Source organism: Apodemus sylvaticus, chromosome 1 (assembly GCF_947179515.1).
Source record: "Apodemus sylvaticus chromosome 1, mApoSyl1.1, whole genome shotgun sequence".
NCBI classification, from domain to species: domain Eukaryota; kingdom Metazoa; phylum Chordata; class Mammalia; order Rodentia; family Muridae; genus Apodemus; species Apodemus sylvaticus.
In genome coordinates this window covers 176,222,233-176,245,471 of record NC_067472.1, presented here as the reverse complement: position 1 = coordinate 176,245,471, position 23,239 = coordinate 176,222,233, and the positions used below count along the sequence as shown (strand labels likewise).

The 23,239-nt window shown below is 48.3% G+C and overlaps 1 protein-coding gene across 2 annotated transcripts in view; it reads right to left on the bottom strand.

Annotated features, from left to right (window-relative positions):
• Window positions 1-23,239, bottom strand: part of Znf536 (zinc finger protein 536) — a 250,489-nt gene that overhangs the window by 144,750 nt on the left and 82,500 nt on the right. The window contains exons 3-4 of one of the 2 annotated variants that reach the window (XM_052179177.1): window positions 12,724-14,298; window positions 6,288-6,427 (exon numbers count right to left, since the gene is read on the bottom strand). In XM_052179177.1, coding sequence (XP_052035137.1) covers window positions 6,288-6,427; window positions 12,724-14,298 — 1,715 coding nt within the window. Of the gene's footprint in view, window positions 1-6,287; window positions 6,428-12,723; window positions 14,299-23,239 lie in introns of those variants that run through there. The other variant, XM_052179167.1, reaches the window with a different exon arrangement.

Below are 23,239 nucleotides of genomic sequence, written 5' to 3'. Positions count from 1 at the left end.
CCCTAAATCTCTCTTCCCACACCTAAGGTTCCATCATTCCGTCATGCCTGGTACAGTACCACAGCGCCTCTCCCACCTGTGTCTTCTGGGATGGTAAGCTCAACTTGCTTGATTCCTGACTTGTCACTGGCCTCATACTGCATCTTCTACTGAAAACTGGAGACTGTGCAGAGCCATCCCAGCATTATGGAATCTTAGTTCTTAATCTGCGTAAGGATATTTATCTCCAAAGACTCCCTCAAGAAAAATAACCCTTGTGTTTTAAAAATTAAACTATGGTCCTGAGTGTGGTTTAGAAAGGACAGACATTTTGAGGCCAAAGTTTTCATGTAGATCAATCCATACAGCAGCAACCCTGTTCCCAGAGATCAGTGCCACTGTTTTCCTAAGTCCTTAAACTATTAGCAAGCAGGAAAATAGCTCATTAGAGCAAATGGGGATGTATCTGAGTCCCAGGGATGGTCTCAGGGTCCAGATTTCCAGATGTGTTCAAGCCAGGTGTGAGGGCTCCCACCCAGCTAGATGTACAGACAGAAGACTTCAAGTAGTGAGTACAGTGGGCAAGAACGAGGTACCCAGGCCACCCCCAAACTGTAACTCCCTCCACGGCACCATGGCAACTTTATATGACACTCTGCCTGGGACCTGCTTGCTAGTAGAAGTTGGAAAATAACTGAGATAAGGGCGACTTGTCTCTTGAGTTGTGTGTATTTATAATCATTTTATTCTCCTAAAGGTGTCCACATTTCTCAGTTGATGGAGAGTAAAACTGAGGGTTAAGAGCTGGCTCTGCTAAGATGTACTAGAAGTCAAGGCCTGAAAGAACATAAACGGCCTAGGAAGAGAAGGAAGGATACAGCTAGAACTCTGTGACCCACCCACGCGGGACAGATTCTCAACACTACTGCCTCTCCAGAACACTGCTGTGCTGTGTATGTTGCGTGGAGGCGGCGGGCATGGCACATGGATGTTCAAGTGGGGCATACAGGCTAATAGTCCGTATATTGCTTCCAAACCTTTAATAATCTTTAAATAAATCAAGTTCGGTTGTAAATTTAAGAGGAAATTGAGCAGGAAAAACTCAGTGAAGACTCATCTTCTTCTTGTGCTTTCTTGAAGCTACCAAGCCAGTTCAGTTGGCTCCTTTCTGGGTTTCTGCCATGACCATCTTCTGGAATTAAAAGAAAAAAATTCTTTGCTGATCTTCTAATGATTTAGGATAAATTCCTCCAAGTCTTGGCCTGTCCTGTGAACACCTTTGTCCAAGCTGGAATCCTGCGTGTAGACAGGTTTGTGGAAGTGCCAACCTGACTCCCACATCCTATGGGCCATGAGGACTATGGTGCTCGCTGGGTATAGGGTACCATCTAAAGATCAAGGCCATGCAAAACAGAGTTGGAGACCAAAGAGATGATCTCAGCTCCCCGCTCCCCAGAGAAATGAAAGCCAAAAAGAGAGCTGTCTGAGCTCCTCGGAGCATGGCTGCTGCTGGGTGTCTGGTCACCTGACCTCCGCTTGACTTTCTGACCCTGAAAAACTTGCCCCATGTGCTGAGAAAGCCCGGCTACTTCTCAGCATTTAGCATCTGCAGTTCACCTCCCACGGGAAGCCACAACATTAATTAGCTTGCTCTCATCCTCGGCTCTGGCAGGTCCAGGGTGGTCTACAATCAAGACGGACAGTGAGCAGATTGGCCCAGGGTCGGCTTCGGAGGCAGCTCTTTCGGGCGCGCTGCTCTCAGCTGCCTGGTGTATCCGTTATTAGCAACCAGGTGACTGAGAGATCTGCTTTTCCGCGATCCTGACTGTATCACCAAAGAAATCTGAAAGGGTTGAAAAATGTTATAGCCCCTCTCTTCAAGAAGTAAGATCTCATCAGGGTGTGACCTCTCAATTAACCAACCACAGAAGCCACTGTGCCCCCCAAACATCCCTCTCCAACCCTTCCTTGGGTATACTTTGGAGTAGCATCTCTTAGTGGTTAGTCCCAGCTCTCTTCCTCCCGGGACATACCAACCACTGGGCTCCAAACTGAAAATCAATTCCTCTGTCACAGAAAAAGCAATCATTTGGTAAGGCGATTGCAATATGCCTTCCTAGACTGGTTACCATTCTTCTTTTATATGACTAACAAAGAGCCTCTCATGTCCATCCCACAACAACAGAAATTCAAGAATTGTAACCTTGTGACCAGGTTACTACTAAATGGGTGTGTTTGGACAGGACAGAAGAGAGTAGAGAAGAGGAGCTCCCGGGAGAACCAGCCGGCATTGTATATACATACGAACGGCTATTTCTTTTTTTGATCATATAGACTTGATGTTGCACAGAGTTTCCTGACTTTGACCTTGGTGTAGACTCTGACCCTGTTCATTCAGGGACACTACTGTCAGTGTGCACCTGTGTATTTAATCATTGTGAGGAAACCAGATACACACACTAATCTGTCCCCAAATTTAAATTCTCTCTTTCCCCAGAGTACCGAAATTACATTGACTATATATACTTCCAAAAACATGTGGTCAGAGACATGAGTGTGCAGGTTTTCTACAAACCTTCCTGCCTTCCTTGGCTTCTTGAATTTAATTTAAAGCCACACACCTTCTTGATATGCTGTTCCGTAGATGGGGGGGGGGCTTGGGGGAAGAGCAGACGTGTGGGTGTGATGAACCAACCAGAAGAAGAATTACCAGCCTGTGTGCAGGGCTGTGAAACGAAATAAACGGAACGTCCCCGAGGCCTGGGTCTACGGGGCTCCCTTTGCAGGCAGCTGACAGGATGTTTCCCAGAACGTTCAACTGGTGAAAACAGAGTTGCTTGTTACCCAGATGTGGAGACGGGGAGGAGGAGCTAGGCCGGGGTGGGAGGAACAGTATAAGGCATAATGAAGTGGTATCCCAAAATGAGAGGTTGGGGGAGGCTGGAGCTGGGTTCATAAAAATGGGAGAATTAGAATCCATGTAGGTTTCTTTTAAGTTTCATCAGTAACCACTGGGGAGCCACTCAGGAAATACCCTGCTTTTAAAGAGGAAATGCTACGGAGCCTTCTGGCTTAGACACCCCCATGAGAGGGGCTGGGTCCTGAGAGAAGGAAGACAAGCGTAGCTCTAGGGAGCCCTCCATGCTGGCAGCATTGGGGGTGGAAGATGAAGGACTCTTTCTGTGCACCCTTCCTCCCTCACTTCACACTCCCTGGCACCCCACCCAAGTCCTGGTCCGCTAGGCTGCAGCGGAGCCCCTCAGAAGTCCTTCCTAGCCACAGTGGACAACCCAGCAGGTACCATGGCCTCTCTGGAGTCTTGAGGAAATGGTTTTAAATGATCAGCCAAAGTGAGGATGATGGACTCAGCCTTGGGGGGAGGACCAGCAGGAAAAGGCTTACGGCAATCCCACCCTTGTAGTCCATGTTTCTCAAGAGAGTTCCCAGGAGTCAAGAGCCCTCAGAGAAGAACTGCTACACAGCCTGCACCCTGGTGGAGCTGGAGCTGCTGGGTTGCAGCCATGAGGAGGCCTGGGTCCCGAGGACCTTCCCGTTTGTCAGGCATCCGGGGATTGCCCTTTTTCTCTGCTGGAGCCCACAGTGCGACTTCAGCATTGCCTGCAGGGATCTAGAAACTGCCCCAGTCCAGAGAATAGACTACTGAAGGCTAGAAATCTTCAAGATCTCTACTTCCCACTGGACCTCTCCTTATATCTTCTCAGCCCAGGTCTGAACTCTCTGTCCTTCCTCTGGTTAGAGACCCTGTGATCTCAGGGGTTATAGTGAGTGGTTGATAAGCGAAATGCAGGATGGACCGGTTCATCTAGTTGAGGTGATGCCTTCGTCCTGTCACTAGGGCCAAGGCTGGGAACAGCATGCTAAAGGACATTTCTCAACTTCCATCCCCGTGTCAGGCACTTCATTTGAAGATGGAATTCTTGGAGCTTTGGAGTTTATGCCCTGTCCCCCATCCCAGATGGGACCAGTTAGAAAGGGTATAGTGTATGCAGACTTGGGAAGTGTGTAAAACATACTGAAGCTTCAAAGGCCAGGGCCTGGAAGCCCGACTCATGGGGCAGTGAAACTGGGCAATGTGAAAACAAGTCCTTTCTTTCTGCCTCTCTCCCGTGATGAGGCGGGGTGGGACAAGAACAAACCTGTTACAACAATCACGGCAGGCAGTGACCGTGATTTCATCTCGCTGGGATGAAAATGCACCCAGACTCTGCTAACCCACCCAGGATCGCTGGTCACAGTGTGGAGGAGCACATGCTCGCTGGAGGAGGTGGGCCTAAGTGTCCTTTTGCACTTCTGAAACTGGGTTCAATGGCCTGTGGGTTCTGGGCATGTACCTCCTGTCCAGGGGTCCTGTGATTCAGAACCGCGCCTAAGAGGCGCAGAGAGCCGGCGTCTCATCTGTCCTTGGCTCTCTGGCGCCCACTACAGTCATCCCACCAAAGGAGGGAAGTCGCTTTCCTTTTTGCCTGTTTGTGAATTGTTGCTCAAGGGCCACCTGATGATGAATGGGAAAGATGGGGAGCCTGTTCTCCCCAAAGTCCCGCTGAGGCTCCCCATTGAGAGAAGAATGTGAGGGGAGAGGGCGTGTTGTGGTATGAATTAACATAATGACTCAAAACTGCACTAATGTTTCACAGCTTTTTTTTTATTAGCAATACCAAGATAACTTATTGAAGCATTTTTTTTTTAGTATTGTTTTACATTCCATTCATAAATGACCTAACTTGTAACTCAGCATACAGCACACGGAAAGATAGAGTTTGACACTTATGCAGAAAACTACAATTATGATAACTTACATGCCTTCATTACCAGGAACACCTTAATATATCTTCTAATTATTTCAACAACAGTCTATTCCAAAGCACAGGATAACCCGGTACACGTTTACACATTTCGCTTCGATCGCCGTTTTTAAGTTGTGGGTGTCAGAGTGCTGTTGGCTGGGATTTTACTGTCACCTGTTCCTGGTTAATACGACGACCTGACACAATATTAAACTAGCAATATTTCTGCTTAAATACTATGGAGAAAGATAATTACTGCACTTTTCTGTATTCTTCTAAAGTGTTACAAAATACATGACAATCAGACACAAGAAAGGAGTGCTGGAGAGGCTACCATGGGGCCCAGCCCTGTGAGCTCAGGTAAGCTGGCAGGGCACAGGCACTGCCCCAGTCAGGTTCTCCTTGATCTGGGGACCCACCACCCACTGAGATTTGTGACTCGGGAGTGAATCTCCTTTCCCACTCAGGCTTTTAAGCATTTGCATCCATTACTATCGGCAAACATGTGGGGTAGAGGGCAATGCTCTCGGCCTCTCTGACTCTACACAGACTGTGGGCTGGTGTGCTGTGCGCGCACGCATACCTGTGCCGGTAGGAATTATTTACTCAAAAACGTGTATGTGTATAAGTTCTTCTGTTGACTTTGCACGGTTAACAAGCTGCAGATAAACCACGAAGGAGCACGAACAGACAAGGGGGGAGTCCAGACAGAGCGACTAGGACATGGGGTGTCACTTACCTGAAAGAAAATGTGTAGATTTATTAATCCAGAAACTGTCTGGGGCTAGAGGTGCTCGGAAGCAAGGGCAGGGTCATAGTCCCCATTGTTTAATGGAAGGATGACAGTAACAGGGTTTTTATAAAATTTGGACTTCCTGTCTCTGGCAAAAGTGAGAATAGGCTACATGATTCTAGTAGGCTGGCAATTAGATACAGAGGTATTGTTGATCAGTGCTAAGTAATAGGATATAGTTGCTACCTTATTTGAAGCCAGGCCTTCATACATAGCATCTGAGAGAGAGAGAACCAGAGGGGGTCTGGGGGGAACAAGGAGCAAGCAGCCTGATTCCTTCCGCAGCTGATGTCTAGATAGACAGCTGTCATTCATTCCCAAGCAGCCACTGAGCAGACTAAGGAGGCTGACGTCAAAGCTTTAGCCCAGGCGTCCTGTCCCCATGTCACACACTGACAGGGTTATATAGCTCCCGATGGAGACAGAAGAGGATGGAGAGCCTGGACTCACACTCTTCCTCGACTCCCCTCCCCTAGCCCAGGCCTATCTCATTATCAAAGGAGAGAAACACACAGATATAAAAACAAAAACAAAAACACTTGGCTGCGATTCCTTGGTTTTGTTCAATCCCAAGAGAAATATGGACGCAGCCACCAAGATGAACTCTACCAGACTTTTCTCCCACTTCAGAAGCAGTGTTGATTCAGACAGTAGCTTTTGGAGCCAAAACCGATGCAGCAAAAGGCAAGAAACATAAACAAGGCTAAATGTCACCAGTGTTTGCCGACTCCCAGACACCATCCATTTGTTTGCTCTGAAATGACGAGTGGACCATTTGGCAAACACAATGGCGTCCCCACAACAGTTCTGTCATCCTGCCGTGCGAACGACACTACACCAGTCCTGCTCCCTTCAATTTAGAAAGAGGGAAGGAGAGGAAAAGGATGCTGTGAGATCTGGAAGACAGCGCTGTCATCCGAGGGGCTGTCTCTCTCAGTCATAGCACCCACGCACAGTTCTCTCAGTGAGGGTAGAGGACAGTCTCCCCTGAGTGCCAATGTCATCAGAGGCTCCTACCTACAGGATGCCTTCTGTGACACACACACACACACACACACACACACACACACACTTAAGAGACAGACTCTATAATCAGCTGAGAGCCAGCCAGCAGGTGCAAACAAGCACGGTAAGGTGATGAATTTCAGGAACTTACGAGGTTCTGCCCTTGGATTTCACAGTAGGTCAAATGGCCCTTCCTACTGGGGAAACACTAGGCCTGGGAATGGGCTGGACCACAGAGGCTGAGATAAATCCAAAACTGGTCAAATTGGGCAAGGACAGAATGGGGCGCTCAGTGCTTTATCCATTCTCTGAAGACAACCATTTGAGGCTTTCAGGGAAGATAGCAGCACTGGATAGAACAGCAAGAAACCCTCAGTTCTCTCCACTCCCTGACTCCTTGCCCTCCCTGGCATTGGCTGGTGTTTGTCTGGGCAAACACATATTTTGCAGAATGGGACCTGTATCACTTTCCTAGTGGAACCTACTGGAATCAGGGCTACAGCATGTAACAGCTGCCATCACAATCCAGGTGTCTGCACCGTGTTCAGGTGTCTGCACATCATAGAGGCCACATTCACGGTGCTTCAGATACCAGCGATGGAAGCTGTACTGGCTACTCTCATAGCAACAGGCTGGAGTCATACGCAAGGAGGGAATACTGGTGATAAAATGCCTCCATAAGATCTGGCTGTGGGCGAGTCCGCTGGGCACTTTCTAACTAGTGATTGAGCGGGGAGGGCCCAGCCCATTGGAGATGGCGCCATTCCTGGGCTGGTAGTCTTGAGTTGTATAAGAAAGCAGGCTGAGCGAGCCAGGGAGAGCAAGCCAGCAAGCAGTGCCCTCCATGGCCTCTGCATCAGCTCCTGCCTCCAGGTTCCTGCCCTGCTTGAGTTCCTGTCCTGACTTTCGTCACTGATGGACTATTACCTGGAAGTGTAAGCAGACATAAACTCTTTCCTGCCCTAGTTGCTTTCGTCATCATCATGGTGTTTCACAGCAACAGAAACACTAAGTAGAACAGCTGCTTTGGGGCTCTCTACCTGGCCACAGACCTTACTTAGCCAGTTCTTGAAAAAGAGACAAGAAGGACGGGACTGCCCCACCCCCTTGATCCAAGCTCTTGCTTTATGTCTGGAACTGAACTGAGCCCAAACAGAAAGGGGCTGGGCAGGTGGTGCACAAAGCTGCCAGTGTCATCTTTCAAGGTGACTTTCCTGTGCACCGACTGTGGCACGGAGACACGAGGAAGCACAACTTTCCATTACACTGATGGAAAGTAAGGCTGGCACCACCTTAGTGCTAAAGCGACAAGGGCAACTTAAAGACATGGGGATGTGCCAGTGCTTCTTTGTAGTACTGCCCGTTGGGCACACATCTGATCTGGGGGCATCTGCCCCAGGCTCTTAGGTGTCTGCCATCTTAATTCCTCCCTGTACTTCTCTTTGTGGAGAAACAGCTGTCAGAAAGGCTAAGCCACAGCTGTTCCATCTCTTTTGCCTGTGGTGTTATGAGGGGATGGGAAGGGGTACCTTTCTGTAAGTGTTCTCTCTCTCTCTCTCTCTCTCTCTCTCTCTCTCTCTCTCTCTCTCTCTCCCTCCCTCCCTCTCCCCCTCTCTCTCCCTCTCTCTCTCTCTCTCTTCCCACTTTACACTAAAGCAGGGGACAGAAACTCTAGCCTGTGGGCCAACTGAAGTCATTCCCTTGCTTTAATTCACAAAGTTTTATTGGCACACAGTCACACTGTCTATAACTTCATTAGTGCTACCCAGCAGTGGGGAGTCAGAATAAGAGGGTGCTCATGGTTTGTAAGCTGAAAACAGTTCCCTCTCACCCTTCAGAAGATGTCTGTTGACCTTTCAGCTCTAGGCTGTATAGCTGGAAAAAATGGCAGATATTTTCAGGGTGTCCATGCAAGGAAATCATGGTGGGGCAGAAGTCACCTTTTAAGATAGTTTAGTTTGGTCATTGTATTTTCTCACATCATACATTTTAGGACACATGATGTCATGAGTTTTTGATGCCACCACCATGGTGTTGGGAAGTAGGTGGACCTTCATTTCACAATTTACTGAGGATAACGCATTGGGGACACTGGAGCTATTCTCATGAAGCTACCTATGCCTTCCCGGGGCTTCCATCCATCCATGAGGACTTCATCACCGGACTTGACAGCCTCTGCACACAGGGTCTCATCACCACAAGTGGCTTGCTGATGGATCTTCCACACAGAGCAGGGCTTCCTTGAGTAGTAGCAATTCCAGGGCAGAGCTAAGGGTAAAGGAGTTGTGCTTCCCACCCCACCCCCACCCCTGCCTGCCTGCCTCTTAACCTGACAAGAGTTCTGTGTCATGCCCTGGGGATTCAGAAAAGGACATCAAAAGCTACACTTGAGAAACTTAACACAGCAATTCCAGACAGCTCTGGATGGAGGCCTCAGTTTCAAACAGTGAAGGACAGGGGTGTGCCCACGTACACAGGTCCTGGGATGGAACCAGGTCTTCAGCATTTCTAGGCAGCGGTCTCTGGTTACTCGGCAGACTCACTGCACGGTCTGTATGTATGCCACGACTGCGCCTCTCACGCTCTCCTGCATCTCTCAGCATCACTTCCACAGTAGCTCCCCAATCTGCACAAGGAGCCTGCCTCCCCACCCACCAGTGGATGGACACAGCTCTGGTCCTCTGCCCTGCCCCCCACTTAAACACTGATACAAGAAGCTCGTCCTGTTGCAACGCAAGGCCAGAGCCACTCTAACAATACAAAGGGCCTATCAAAGCTCTCTGGTGGCACTTCTTTGCCCTTTTTACACTGTACAGCAGAAAAAGAGAGTACGGGACATGCCCGGATCCTGTCACTCACCTCCAGAAGCAAAAGTTTGGGCTAGAATACGATGGCCTGTAACAAGATTAGACCAGTGGGACCTGACCCTCTCTAATAGCAACTTAATAAAGTCATCTTCCAACTGATTCTGAGATGACTAAGGATCTCCCACAGGATCGTCTGTAACAAGTCCCTGACACACTGATATATACCAGCGTCTAAGCAGGGTTCTTTTGAAACGTTACCACCTTGCCTTCTACATGGGCTGTGATATGGGACTCCAAGAGGATGGAGTAGCCGCTCCATCAGCCTGCTCTCCTACATCCAGATCAGAACGTATTAGCTAGAAATGGCTAGTGCACACTGGCCAGGACCTAACCCCTGGGGTATGGGACTAAAGTTCTAAAAGTTAGGAAGCGACAGTGAAGCAATCAATGTATCACCTGGGTGTACAACTTTCAATACACAGTCCTACATACAACTGGAGAGAAGACACGTTCTCCGACTCTGGTGGGCACAAGAGGGAGGGGCTCCTGAGTTCTGTGTGGGTCTACATGATGCAGGCAACGTTTTTACAGATTGCTTTTTAAGTACTTTTATAGTATAAGAGAAGAGAGTTCTTCCTTATACAGAAGAACTTCAATTACAGCCACTAGAGTTTCTAGGGGCATCTGGGTAGGATTCTAGGCCTACTTAACAGATGCAATGAAGCCATAAACTCTGAGATAAGCAATCTCGGAATATGGCATTGGTTTGGCAAAGCCCAGCTCTGTGAGGAAGACTAGCTGTTGATTGGATGGACCTGTTTACAAAGTCACATCTACTTTAAGTGGAGCAGAGAAAAGGCAAAGAAAGGCTAGGGGTGTTTTAGGCCATGTGCCTTGAAGCTGGTGGTCATCTGTAGCTTACAATAGGCAGACTGTTCCGTGCAAGAGAGAAAAGCTAGACTGAGGAGGGGAAAATTATGTTTGTTTCTTTCTGAAATGTCAGTTTTTAACCAGGATGACAACTGCTTTTCCAGGTTCTAGGACACTACCATGCCCAGCAAGAACATGAGATTATAATTAACTATGCTGGGCCTGATGCCTGGGCACCAGAAGACAAGAAGAATCATCCCACCTGCTACCAAACCACTGCAGAAGCTTCTAGAAGAAATGGAGCCAAAATATAGAAGCTGTATGCTCTGAAAGTAGGCAGAGAGAGGCTGGGCTGAGGTCTGGTATTTTAGGGATGGATCCTTGGCTGGGGAAGTGACCAGGAAGCCTTCCTCTCTTACAGATCCAAGGGTCTTCGGGTACTTCAAAAGAGAGGGGCTGTGGCTTGCCTCCTGTTGCCTAGGGACTGACAGGTTGATGGAACAGGTTTTTGTATGTACGAGAGAAATATTAGGTGAGTGGTGTGAGCTGAATTCTGGAGAAGGGATCAGAACTCCTGCCATCTCTGAAAGTGTCTCAGGACATCAGCAGCTCCCTTCCTCGGCTGCCCTCTCCACCCACCCACCACCTGATGCAAAGAGGCATCACTGGACAAGCTTCCTCAAGGCAGGCAGCCTTTCTTCCACAGCTCGGAAGATGGGGAAACTAATGGGGGTAATATGAGCTCATTTCAATAATAATGAGCTTATGAACATGCCAGGGTTTGATCTTTTCTGATGCGTAGATTCCTGGCAGGAACCATGATCCTATGTAGGTAATCAAAAGAACCGAAAATAGACTTAAAAAAAAAAAAGCCTCAAACAACAACAACATGTATAAAACCATCCCAACCAAACTTGAAACAAACGAAAGAAAAAGACTTAAATATCATTCTCTGCGGAAGGAAGGCGGGATATTGGACAGACATAAATCCCTTTTCTTCTTCTTTTAAAAATTGTTTTTAACAGCTTTGAGAGTAATGAATAGTATGTGGCCAAAAATAGATCAGGGTACTGGCTAATGGGACCTCGGGAGTCGTTCGGTATGCGGAACCATCAATATTTTTTTGAGCTGTCATAAATCCATTTAGTGATTTTTTTTGACCATTCAAAAAGGTATTTCTGACTGCTTGATCCACTTCTTAGTGAATTAGGGAATGACAGAAAAAAAAAACAACAAAAGGAAATGTATCGATTTAGATTCTAAGCAGCCTGGTGTCATGATTTCCGCTCTGTGCCGAAGGAATCAGGATGTGAGGTTTGGAACTGCTCCCTTGTGCCCACAGTTTCCTCCTTTCCTCTTTCCCTTCCTTCCACAAAAGAAGGAGAGGAAGAACTCAGAAATTCATTCAAGAATTCTATGGTAAGTCCCATGCCGCTTGTCCCTCGTGGGATCCCTGGGCCAGGAGCTGCTCTCTGCAGGCCAGACTCCACACAGGGACACAGGGACAGGGATGTGATGCTCACTGTCCCCGCCCCTCCCAATATCCATTTGGTCCAACTCAGGTTCAGGATTGTGCTTTGAAAAATCTAGAATTACCATGGGGTGACAGTATTCTTGAAGTAAAGGAAAGGGTGCTGTTTTACAAAATCGGACAGGCATAAATTCAAGACACGTAGGGTCACCACACTGCTGATCAGACACTTCACAATGCAGGATTCTCATTAGGACGACAGACAGACAGATTGGGCAGACAGACAGACGGACAGAGACAGAAGGCAACAACGGCAGAAGGCCAACGTCACAGTAACTGCCATTTGATATGTCACAGGTGAGTCACAAACACCCGGAAACCATCTCCCTAACTTGGAGAGAGAACCCCTTGCTATACTATGTTAGTGTGATGATTTTTAGTATCCTCTAGGTCAAGGAAAAGAACACAGGCAAGCAGATTCGGCTTGGCAGAGCAATGGGAGACTCTCTTTAGGCATTAGTTTGGTTTTTGTTATTGTTTTTTGGAATGAGTTAAAATATTGGGAAGCTTACAAGTCACCATATCTGTTTGGTTTTGGTTGTTGTTTTGTTTTGTTTTGTTCTTTTTTAGGTGAACTTTCTTCCCCTCCTCAACTTATACATGAAAACTAAGAGGGAAGTCCACACTTTGAGATACTGTCTCCTTCCCATGCCCTCTGCATAGGCATTACACAGAAAGCCGGACCCCAAAAGTACACGTTTCAAAATTGAACGGAACTTGACTTTTGCGATTGTCTATACTGTATGTACAGCATTGGCTTTTGCTTTTTTTTTTTCTTTTTAAAGATTTAGTTTAAATTTTGTTTATTGGGTATGTCAACCCCATTTTGTTGTTGGATTTTCTCTTTGTTTTTGTTTTTGTTTTTTTGTATGCACAATTTAGCAGTGAAATTTGGGGGGAAACAGACTGAAGGAAGAGGATTCTAAAACTTACCACACAAGTCTGGCCTCTTGATACATCCAGAATTTGCTGTGCTGCTTGCAAGCCCGTTAAAGGCTGCCAAGCCATCGGCGCTGTAGGCCCTGAGGACCGACAGCATGCTCATAGGTTTCTCCAAGCCCGGGGGACCCCGCTCTGGCTTGGGCAGCCCCGCCGAGGGGTCCTGGGCAGGAAGGAGGCCTGGGCTGTGCCACTGTTCCTCGGCTGCTTGGGCTAAAGGTGAGACCAGTCCCTGGATGGGCTGGGGGGCGCCTGGGGGCAGCAGGCCGTCACCGCCCTCATGGCTGCCATCCTTGCTGAGAGCAGACAGCGGCTTGCTCATCATTTCTGGTTCGGTGTCTATCTCCTCGTCCTCATTGTTTTCTCCCTTGGAGGAGTCCATGTCCTCGGAGGAGGCAATATCTGAGAGGTCATCAGTAGTGTTTTTGTTTGTGGTTTCCGGGATCAGGATAGGGGCGTCGTCTTCTGGGTGGGTCTTGCCCTCGGGGTTCTTGTTGAGGCAGGCGCCTGGGGCCCCCGAGCCAGCCATAGTGGGGTAAACACCAAACTGTTTGTAGAAGTCAGATGGAAAGGTACAAAAGGCAGGGTCCACGGGGCCGGGCCACTGGCCACTCTTCTGGTCCCCTGGAGTCTCTTTGGCCGGTCCTTGGGCCATCTTCTCAGGAGCAGAGTCGAGCACGCCCACACCGACAGCGCTAGAAAGGGCCATCTCTTTGTTTGATTGTAGGGAAGGCAGTACGGAGACCTTGCTGGCCTCCCGCCCCTGTTCTTTGCAGTTGACTGCCACCCCTGTGGGGTGATCTTTGCGTTTCGCTTTGCCTAGGTGGTTGGCCTGGAGGTGCAGGGCCATCAGCTCCATGGACGAGGTGGTGAAAGCGCAGAACAGGCAGCCGTGCCACGCGATGCTGTCTTGCATGGTCACAGAGGAGCCAGGGAGGGTGGTGGCGTCTGGCCGCACAGACAAGTCCAGAGGCTCATACTGAGACTTCTCCGACTTCCGCTGGGAGGGCTTCACGCTTGCTTTCTCCTCTCCACCCTCCGCCGTATGGGCTTTCATGGGATGGGCGTCAGATGGGACCTTGTCTTTCGCGTCCTTTTTCTTCAAAGAGCTGAGGACAAAGCTGTCCATGAATGCTTGCAGGGACCCTTGGAAATTCACACCATTGCTCACGATGTTTTGATAAGCTCTTCCGATCTCTGAGAAGTGGGAGCTCTTGGAGGGAAGGTCGGAGCCTTTTAGGGCATCTGAAGACAGCTCTGAGGACATGCCGGTGGCCTGCCCTGAGTGATCTCCAGAGGAGAGCATGCCCGATGTCCACTGCTGAGAGGCAGGACCTCCTCGGAAGTCGATTCCGGGGAGACCCTTAAAAGCTCCCCGCAGGATGTCCGGCCTGATGAACATAGGCGCCTTGCTGGAGGACTCATCCTTGTGCTCCTGGCTCGGGGGCTGTCCTGACAGGGGCCCGGCTCCATTCTGCCGCTCCCGATGGTGTCTCTCCAGGTGATACTTCAGGGATGCTGACTGGGTGCCAGCGTAGTCACAGTGAGGGCACTTATAGGGCTTCTCACCTGCAAGATAGCGATGGAAGAGAAAACCAAGTGTTTATCACATTTTTTGGAGTGCAGAATAAGGCTAGAAGGATCAACATTTGTTCTTTGAAACAAAGCAGCCCAAACTAATAATTAGCTAGAGAACGACTGTTTTTTAATAGAAGAATAATTTGTGCTCTTAAGCTTTTTTAATGATTTTGTACCATTGGGGACTATTGAGGGATGACACACTATCTACACACAATTAGCTATCTTTTTCTTTATCTAACATGTGAGAACGGCTGTAGATTTAAAGGCTATGATTATGAAAATTAAGCATAATAATTTCGACCACAGTGATCATTAAAAGTAGAAGTTTAAAGAGACGGAGTACGTAACAAATGAGTGGCTGCGAGTATTTTGTGTATACAAGAGCTCTAGAATTTGTTTAAATTATACACATGGAAACCATTTTTAAACCTAAAAATTCTATGGCACTGTTACGCAAGACTGAAATGAATGATTTAAGCCTTGCTCCACAGTAAATCATGGATATAATTAGCAAATGGCATTCCGCACAAGCAATTCATCATTATTTGGAGGGCACCATTCCAGACGGGCTCTGATATCTGCAGACCTACTGCATTGTCTCTAAATAAAGAACTATAAATACCGATTCTATAAAATATTAATATCATTACAGTGCACTGGGATGGCGGGATGTAAAGACATATTGTTAAGATGAAAAGCAGCCGATAAAACTTAAGAGAAAAAGCGAGTAATAAAAAGGCACCGAGTATATTTAGTTTCTGGATTTGAAATTAACATTATCTACTGGTCTTTGTCGAGCCTAAAATTTGCACTAATGGTGGTCCTGACGCTGAGGTAGTGTGCTGTGTAATTTACCTGTAATGGGTGCTTTCTGGAGAACAAAAATAGCTTTAAAGTGTGTTTTGGAACATATAAGATTATTTTCATGAATTAAATATTTATCTGAATCCAACACTCAACTTCTATTGTTCTCTGTGTGATGGAGAGAGAGTCCCTTAACAGACAGCTTACATGGAGGGTGGAGGAGGACGTTAATGGGTGTGGATTTAAACACATTCCAAGAATTTGCTAGCAATCCTGGGTCTACTCTAGGCTTTGCACCCAGAAAGCTCTGGGGAAGAGAGAGGCTGCAGTGATAGCTTTAAACTTCAGTTCTCTGTAAAAATAATAATAATAATAATAAATCTACAATGGTTTCTCCTAGAAAACTTACCTGCAACACACACACACACACACACACTCCCCTGTCCCCATCTCCTTGATCTGTTTTCTATAGTCCAACATCTAGAAATCGAGGCAAAGCACTGGTGGGTGGATGCTCTGAAGGAATTTCACTGCATCTAATCTTGAGAATATTGTGTGGAGTCTCCATCCTCAGAGCAGAGGTGTGTTTGGGAGCTTGTTTAGAACAGAAACACAAACAGCTCAGGTGCTGAGCCAGGGATACCATCCTGCATCTGTAGGCTGTGTGCTTGACCTAAGGGACACGCCATCCCCGGCCACACATTCAAATGAGGATATCAAGAGCTCTTAATGCCTGCCCACAATCCATGTGGTGACTTGCTGTCATCAGAACTCCAGTTAGGATGCCCTCTTCTGGCCTCTGTGGGCACTGCATGCACATGGCACACAGATGCTCATGCAGACAAACACACTCATATATCTAAGATAAAAATAAGTAAATCTTTTAAAATCTGAAGACATAATGAGGCAGACTTCACAAAGACCATTTCCTGACTTTGAGATTCGAGTACCTCTGAGGCACTACTGCACGGGCAGGGCAGCACTGGCAATATAAACTGCAAGCAGTCAGCCGCTGGCAGCTCGACTCCATTTGCCTGGAAGCCTAGCACCTAGGTGCAGTAATGGGGTAGGCATGGGAGCACCAGACTAGCAACCCGGGGTCCTGACTGACAGGTCAGTGCAGACAGGCTAAGAGAGTTCAGAATGTGGACAGCCACAGAAGGGAGAGCAGCAGGCACCTGGGAGGATCAAGCTGCTGTTCATAAGAGGACCTGGAAGGGATTGAGTGCCTCTGACGAAGGGTCCATAGAAAAAGCATGGGCTTTGTTAGCAGATGGCAGGAGAATGCAGCTTCGACTCAGGCCTGAGATGGGCAAGGCAGGACCATGGGGATGGACAGGGGATGTGAGGTTTACTCTTCCCAGGTGCACACTGGGGTGTTGGTCCTCAGTCCATGCTGTGCAAGACAAACAGCGGGGAGTCAGTGGAGGCACCAGTTCTGGGTTCCCGGGTCTGGGATGGGGGCCAGGGGTTGGTATTTGTTCAAAGTGTTGCTAGCAGGAGATTCTGGTGTGCTTACTCACAGTGAGGATTCCTTTTTGAGAAAAAAAAACATGGGGGGGGGGCTTAACAGGTGCTCGATCTCCCCAAATTCTAAACTAAGAGGCCTAGAAGTACCAGCAGGGTTCTCGATCCTTCCAAACTCCTCAGGTGTTTCTCTGCATGGGGACCATGTGGTCTCCCTGAGCAACGCCTCCCAAGGAGAGCTGTGACCCGGCTTGCACGGAAGGCAAACTCACAGCCATGCCTCTCTGTGCTCCGCTGGACCTGGAGTCTGCCTTGGGACATTTGCCCCCTCAGCCTGCCCTGTGAGGTTTCAGAGATGGGGGAGGACCTGCAGCTTCAGCTTCATTCTCAACTCACACCGAGCCTCCAGAAAGGGCCAGAGGTGTGTGTGTGTGTGTGTGTGTGTGTGTGCACGTGCATGCCCGTCCAGAAGTGTGCGTGCTTGGACATATACACGTAAATGAATGAATGTATGAATGAGCATGTCTTTCCTCTGAGCACCCTAGCTGGCCCTGGGTAAGGACCAGAGGTAAAGAGGTAAAGACCAGACCCCTCCCCTTACTCTCGGGACAGATGTCACGCATGCATCATCTCACACACAGCCAAGACAGCATCTCTAAACTTCAGAAGAGCCCTTGACTTGCTCTGGTCCCAGGACAGAGAAGGTATCGCTGGAAACCAGAATGGTCCACTGGGCCTAAGACCAAAGAGCTTCCTCTTGGATTTTCCTTTCCTTTCCTTTCCTTTCCCTTCCCTTCCTTTCCTTTCCTTTCCTTTCCTTTCCTTCCCTTTCCTTTCCTTTCCCTTTGTCTCTCTGTCTCTGTCTATCTCTGTCTCTGTCTGTCTCTCTGTCTCTGTCTCTGTCTCTGTCTCTGTCTCTGTCTCTGTCTCTCTCTCTCTCTCTCTTTCTCCGAGACAGAGTTTCTCTGTGTAGCCCTGGCTGCCTTGGAACTCATTCTGTAGACCAGGCTGGCCTCGAACTCAGAAATCATCCTGCCTCTGCTTCCCAAGTGCTGAGATTAAAGGTGTGTGCCACCACCGCCGAGCTTCCTTTCCTTTTCTATTAGATTTACTTTTACTATCCTAAGTATGTGTGCACACCCATATGAGAGTGGGACCCTAGGAGGCCTGAGGCCAGAGGCCTAGAATTTCCTGACAACCAAATTACAGGCAGTTGTGAGCTGTCACATGAGTGCTAGGAATTGAACTCGGCTTCTCTGAGAGAGCAGCAAGCACTCTTATGCTACTTGGCCATCTCTCTCGCCCCTTGCTCAGGGGCTTTCAAGCACTGTTTTGGCCACACATGTTCAGGAAGCGCTCCGCCCACGTTTGCCCTCTTATGGTGCTGTCTCTTCTCACTCTGTGCAGCTCTAAAACCTGACTGGGTTCTAAAGGGCTTTTGTTTGGGTGGGCACTTCTTGTCTCCCCACCAAATTTGAAAACCCTGAGCCCCAACCCTCTGGTGTGCAGATTTCTTTTCTGCTTCCTGGGATTCTACCAAGGGGCGGAGCCAGGAGCGGGGGTGGGGGATGGGGGGTGGGGGGAGTGAGGGGGTGAGGGATGAGGGGGTGGGGGTGGGCTTGAGAACCTTGGGCTTTAGGTCCCACTGGGAGCATCCCAGCTGTTCCCATGGATTTTTTTTTTCTCCCAAAGGATGCATTCGAATGTGCTCAGGAGGCAAACTTTGCACAACATTGGCCTGGGTGAAGTCGGGTAAGAAATGGCAAGGAAAATCGTATCAGCAAGTTTAGGAATTTGGAGGGGTGGTAAAGGTCCCTCCTCTGGCCAGCAAACAAATGCTGTATTGAATGAATGGCTTCATGGTCAAGGCCGCCATGTCTGGACACATTCTTCCAGCCTGGCTCCCCGGGCTGACCATCACAAGCTCCAAGCTGCAGACACGGCCAGAACTCTGCAGTAGGTTTACCTAGTTTCTCCTAACTTAGATCTGACTCTGTCGGAGCCTTGGAAAGCCATCCCCTGTGCAGCTGGGTGGTGCAGGTAACCTCAGACCTTGTCAGGAGCTCTGTCTAGTTGAATGATTGTCCACTTAAGCCACAAAATGAGTCTAACTCTCCTTGGGGAATCCCGCAGACTGCCCCGGGCTTGGCTGGGGATTGAGTCCCTCAGTCACCGCCATGATGTGTGGGATTGTCGGTCCTCGCATCTGCTTGTTGTATGCCTCCTGAGCAGACCGGGGGAGCACAGGAAGCAGTGGTGAGGGGGATGAAGGCTTCTCGTGGGGACCAGCATCCACTCGGCTTCAGTCCTCTGAGAGAGCCGAGACTCTGTTTTTCTGAGAACATGCTCCTATCCGGATGCTGGCGCATCTACCTGCTCGCATCACTGCCATCTCACTTTAGAACTTCGGACACTCAGAGGGAGGGCCATGCTACCCCGGCTGGAAGAACGGATCCAGAACAGGAAGAGCTAGTTCAAAACTTGTGCCTTAGTGCAAAGATGTCCACCCATGAGGGGGGGAGGGGAGGTAAGAACATTAATGACCCTCTTGCCACATTTTTAAAGGAATACAATGTAGACCCCATACAATATGTTTTTAGAAAAGAGTTTGGCTAGAAAAGACATAAGTTTTTAAAAAGAAAACATAGGCAGTTCATCATTTTTTGTGAATTAATAAGCATAGAGGAAACATCTTAAAATTAAGGCAGCTTTTCGCCAGTGTGTAGCATGAACTATATATTCAGTTTTGGAATCTCATTGATAACCTCCTCCTAATCACTAGACGTGGGCCAGGTGGCTCAATCACTTCTTAACACTTATTGTTGCACGGGTCATATTGAATGTTTTTAATACAAGGTCTTTCTGCGTGGCCCATACTGGCCTTAAACTTATGACACCCCTCAGGTCCCAAGTGCTAGACTAACAAGAGTGCACAACGATACCCAGAATAATGGTAGCTTTTATAAGTGATTTTCTGTCTGTCTGTCCATCTTTCTATCTGTCCGTCCGTCCGTCTTGTCTGTCTTTCTTCATTTTTGTTTTTTGCTAAATTTCTAAAGATGTTTCCACTTTTAAATTGAGTAACTGACTGTTCTCTGGTATCGCAACCTTTTTCAGATATTTATTTAGTCTTCTTACATGTCTTTACTTAGTTAATACCAGGAGAGATAAATGCGGTGGTGCTTTTGCAGCGAAGCTTCAGTACATTAATATAAATTGTACACTAATTCCCCCAAAGCATATATACGTTGTAAACCTGAAGACTTTTCACACAGCTGCTTATTGCTAAACACTGCCTTGTCCAGAAGGGGACAATCTGTGTCTCTAATTGCTGTCACTGAAGCCGAGATTCATTATGTGACTTTCCCATTAAAATGTGAGCATTAATTTGTATAATGAAATATCACCCACTGCAGTGTTCATTAGCCATGCCCTACTGTATACGCCACATTGTTAGCTACCTAGAAACTGTAGTTAATTTCACTAATGGATATTTCCCTACTTAGTGTTTGCTAGAAAATTTATACTGTAACATTACCTCTTAAACTTTTAAGGAAATTTAAATTCAATCAATTATTTTCCACAAAAGTTTGGGATGTCATTAAAGGCAGGAAAAGCAGGCGTGAGGGACGTCAGGGGAACAAAGTGGGCTTTTAGTTTGTCTTAGAGGTAGAAAAAAACGACATTTTAGCTCCAAACAAAAAGAAGAAAAGGAGATGGCTTCTTTTGGAGACACTGCTTCCCTTTCTTATGGAGGCTCAGATGGCCCTCCTAGGGTGAGGGATGACGGGAGACACGCCCTTGCCGGGGAGGAGAGAGAAGGAGCACACCCACGTGCTCCAGCTTGCTCTGAGGCAGGTGTCCGTGTTGTGTGTGGTGAGTTCCATCCGCTGGCTAGCTTGTGGAGCCAAAGGAGAATGAAAGCCACTGCACCCGTAGCAGGCAGGACTCGGGATGCCACTGGGAGGGGAGGAGGCTTCTTCCATCGTGGTATCCTGTGAAAAGCTCGTCACATCCACTAGCACTTATCTTACTCTATGACTTTTTCCAGAGATGCGAGCCTCTGGGGAGCCTACTGTAGCCATTTCCCTGCCTCACACCTCCCTATACACTGATGGAGAAGAGAAGCATGTGGGCCTGGCCTGGCTTCAATCTGAGTTAGGAGTCAAAGAAAGGCCTAATGCATTGTACTTCCCAGTTGCTTGGAGGTGGCATCTGCACTGCCGGTGAGCACAAGCCACTTCCTGCCCTCCTGCAGGCCGTAGTGTAGACACACAGTTGAAGACATGCCACAGTGATTCCCTAGAGCAACCATGAAGTTCGAGCAGTGAGCAATATCAGTATTAAGCCAGCTGTGAGCAAAGGGAAAACTTTAGAATGTAATAGTTCAAGAAAATAGCCTAGGTTAGCCTGGCAGCTGCGGGTTGAAAGCATCGAGCCTTGAGCCTTGGCGCCCGTTCCTGCAGTGGGGTAGCAGCAGGGAACCTGATCATCAACATGCTGGGAGACTCAGCGGCAAAGCAGTACACAGAACTTAGCCCTATATGGGAAGCTAGAGGCTAGAAGCTAGAAAGTGTACCAGCTAGAGGTCGTCCCGCTGCATAGACAGCCCAGTAATCCAGCAAGGTGACTCCCAGATGAATACCTGTGGACCTAACACCCTTAGAGGGTCACAAGGGAGAAATCTCCCACTATTGTCTGAGGTTCTGTGTGAAAGGGAAATCTCATGTCCTCATGATATTGTCCAGGACAAGGGTGGGTCCTCTTTGTACTCCACCCAGCCAGTCTCAGGTTCCATGTCACAGAAGCATCACCAGGGGACAGCAGTGCCAGCAGGTGTGACCTAGAGACTGAGGCCTTGGCCTCCTGACTATCTGAGGGCCCTGCATAGGCACCCTGGGCTCCCTCGTGCCAGCGCACCCCTGGGAAGAGGTCCCTACTCACTCGGGGCTGAGAACCAGTGTGCATAGCACATCACCACCAGACTAATAAACCACCCACATAATTTGAGAGGGGAAAGGAACTAATGAGATTTATTTTTAATTAGTTGCTGAACTTTCGGACCTCCAAGTCTTCATAAGTGAGGCTGCTGTTTACATGTCTCTGTAATGGCCACTGCTGTGGCCACAACTCTTTGGTCTGGACCCACATGCAGATGCGTCATGAGAGCGAATCCTACATGTTGGTCTGCGGCCCCCCAAGCATGGTATGGTGCACCCATCACCCACTTGGGTTGGAGGTGGGGGAGCCTTAGTGGCAAATTCACACCTCAGTCTCTCAATGACCCATCCCAGGTCGTCATATACTGCACAGCAGAACTACCCTGATTCCCCCTTCCCCTTATTCGGTTGGCAAGGATGCTGCCTTTCCAGGAGCCAGACTTGGGGTGAGTGGTGCTAGGGACTCCAAAGGTCCTGAAGGTAACCCCCTCATGACCCCCACCCCCCATCTGTCTGAAGCGGGGTGGGGGTGGGCCAAAGAAATGTCCTAGCTACCTGCAGGCTCGCCTCAGCACCCAGATGTTCAGAGCCGTCTGAATGCTGCGTCTACTCAGCGCCTCTCTAATAAACAGGTGTTGGGAGAAGGAGAGCAGTAATTAAGTTAATGCAGTGGAGAAAAGAAAGGAAAATGGTTTTTATCAGTCGATGTCACACGATCAAGACTTCTAATAAAGATGGAGTGGGATAGAAAAATACAGAGAATGGTCCCTCGTAGAGCTGAACCAATTAATCCGTATTCATTACACATTGGATTTTTTAAATGCCCTCATATGCGTCCCTTACCGGAGGACTTTAGGAAGGACTCGGCAGGGCATGCTCCTCTTTCATGGCCTGCTGTCCTTTGGTCGTGCTGTTTAGAAGCATGGACTCCCAAGGGCAAAGGGGAAGACAATTCACCCCAGCTCAACCGCATGAGCCCCACATGAAATCCTGTATTAGCAAATAAGTCGGTTTTGATTTTTTTTTAATTATGTGTGTCATCTGTGCTTTCACATTGCAGCGATGGGTGTTTACCTCGGTGATTTCTAACATGTAACACTTTCTGTTCTATTCAGACACGCAAGTATAACCGCTTTTCAACTTCTTTGTTCTTAGATAAAAAGGAAATTGATCTTTATCTCGTTTCCATTCTGCTTTTTTAAACCCAGCGAATGCTGCTTCCGGGAGTGGGTGGTAGAGATGTGATGTTTCCATGGCTTCTTTCATTTTCTCCCTATGAAGGAAGTTTCTGGAATGCTGCTGCTGCTGCTGCTGCTGCTGCTGCTGCTGCTCCTGCTGCTGCTGCTGCTGCTGGCCCTGTCTTACCTCTATCTGAGTCATAAACTTTAGAAGTCTATGATACAGAAACCATGGAAAAGAAACAAATGTGCCTCAAGATTTAAAGCCAGCAGCGTCCACTCGCTTCCATGCAGGTCCCCAGACTTGCAGAAGTCCGAGTCCATGTCCTCTCACCGGGCAATAGGGTTGGCGTGCACACTGAGGCCATGATCATGTCCACGCTGACAGGCACCAGGGACCCTTACTTTCTGGCCCACCCTTGAAGCAAGTTTCACCCTTCACCCACAGGGAGCCATCTCTTCCCAGCAACCCAGCCCAGGGCCATATGTTCAAGTCAACTAAAATCAGTCACAAGATGCCCTGGTCTGGTGTCCACACCA